The sequence below is a fragment of the Colobus angolensis genome, unplaced genomic scaffold (genome assembly GCF_000951035.1).
Source record: "Colobus angolensis palliatus isolate OR3802 unplaced genomic scaffold, Cang.pa_1.0 Scaffold120, whole genome shotgun sequence".
Lineage (NCBI taxonomy): Eukaryota > Metazoa > Chordata > Mammalia > Primates > Cercopithecidae > Colobus > Colobus angolensis.
In genome coordinates this window covers 2,345,643-2,347,533 of record NW_012113142.1, presented here as the reverse complement: position 1 = coordinate 2,347,533, position 1,891 = coordinate 2,345,643, and the positions used below count along the sequence as shown (strand labels likewise).

Here is a 1,891-nt window from a genome sequence, read left to right as displayed (position 1 = left end):
AAAAAAAAAAAAAAAAAAAGAAAATACTAGTGTACAGGTTCTAATGCACAGAGTTTCCAAATGCAACTGATCTAGGATGGGGCCAGGGCACCTGTAAGCTAATGCTGACATGCTGCAGGGCTGAGAGCCCCTGAGCTAAGTCTCACATGAGATTCACCATCAACAGAGGGTCAGGCTGTAAGCACCTGGCCCCTGCCAGCCGGGCAGTTGCAAGTGTACCTGCAGACCCAGCGCAGCTGATAAGAGGAGGTTCTTCAAGCTGGTTCAGGGCATCTTGTATCACCTGCTCCGCAGCCTTCCTGGACCCCACCAGAAGCATTTTTCGTTGGTCTTTGGCAAGCTGGCACATAGATTCCTAAAAACGGTCCGGGGAGGTGAGAGTCTGCCCTAGACTTCCATAATGAACCTGAGCAGCATGACCTGGCTGGGGCTCCTAGCATCTTAGCTCAAGTCATGGCCAGTGAGGTCCAAGCCAGTAAGCCTGAGGCAGAGAAAGGCGCTTTAACTGTGTGCACACGGTGTGTGGCTGCCCACAGAGGCCGTGAGGATGGATCACTGCACCCCGTTCTCATGGCTGGGAGGGAATGCCAAACTTCCCTTCTCATACAAAAGAGACAGCACTCTGCTTTCCCTCATGCACTCTGCAGGCAGTGCAGGGCCTGCTGGCATCACACCTACAGAATGTCTGCACAATCGGGCCAAGGCCCCAAACTCCTTCTCAGCAGCCCCGGGGGTCCTCCTGGCCTCCGTGCATGCACAGAGGCCATCAGTGGGAGTTCACAGGCGCTTGCTCGTGTCTGTGTCTGTGACTTGCCTCTGTGCTGGCCAGTTTGAGCTGAGTGTCCTGCAGTTCTTTCCGAAGAGCGGATAATTCCTCGTCTCTATGAGCTGCGCCACTCACCAGGCTGTCCCGCTCCTTCTCTAGCTCGGCGATCTGGGCTGCCCAGTTTGCTTCTGACTGCAAAGGTGACCACAAGGAAAGAGGGAGACGCTGGTTGAGTTAAACAGTCCCTATTTCTCAGAGGTCCAACCCACCACCTGGCTACAAGGACTGGGAAGGTGATAGCTCTTTAACCTGCCACTCTGATTCCCTCTCGCTCTGATTACAGCTGGGGCTGACTTGGCCAGGTTAAGGATGGTGGATGACAGCAATGCCCAAGCCAGGGATGGGGCAAGAAAGGAGGCCGGGTGTGGAGGCTCACACCTGTAACTCCAACACTTTAGGAGGTCGAGGTGGGAGGATCACTTGAGCCCTGGAGTTCGAGAGCAGCCCGGGCAACACAGTGAAACCTCGTTTTTATCAAAGAAAATACAAAAATTATCTGGGCTTAGTGGTTTGTGCCTGTAGTCTCAGTTACTTCGGGGGAGCTAAGTGGGGAGGATCACCTGAGCCCAGGGAGGTGGAGGCTGCAGTGAGCTGAGATCACACTACTGCATTCTAGCCTGGGTGACAGAAGAAGACCGCATCTCAATAAAAAAGAGAAAGGAGGTATTTACCTGGACAGAAGTTTCCAGGCTGCCTTGGAGAACCTGAAGCTCCCGTTGGCTTGTGGCGAGTTCTTGCTTCAAGCTCTCTAGAACTTCCAGCTGTTCTTGAGTCTGAAAGAGAAGAAAAACAGAGGGACTCTGATCTGGGTGGTAGTGACAAAGAATATAAAAACGTAAACATGTCCCAAGCGATCAATAAGAGATCTGTAAACTCTACTGTACGTAAGTTACACCACCCAAAAAAGTGCAGGGTGTGGGAGGAGGAGGCGAGACCCCAGAGTGTACTGAAAATGTGGAATGTCAAGGAAGGAATTTTTATTATTTATTTATTTGTTTATTTATTTATTTATTTTTGAGACGGAGTCTCACTCTTGTCACCCAGGCTGGAGTGCAGTGGTGCAAT

At 51.5% G+C, this 1,891-nt stretch overlaps 1 protein-coding gene across 3 annotated transcripts in view; it reads right to left on the bottom strand.

The window, feature by feature from the left end:
• HIP1 (huntingtin interacting protein 1) overlaps window positions 1–1,891 on the bottom strand; it is a 213,846-nt gene that overhangs the window by 20,684 nt on the left and 191,271 nt on the right. For all 3 annotated transcript variants that reach the window (XM_011930312.1, XM_011930325.1, XM_011930320.1), the window contains exons 17-19: window positions 1,498–1,599; window positions 815–958; window positions 220–355 (exon numbers count right to left, since the gene is read on the bottom strand). In XM_011930312.1, the coding sequence (XP_011785702.1) occupies window positions 220–355; window positions 815–958; window positions 1,498–1,599 (382 nt within the window). The remainder of the gene's footprint in view (window positions 1–219; window positions 356–814; window positions 959–1,497; window positions 1,600–1,891) is intronic.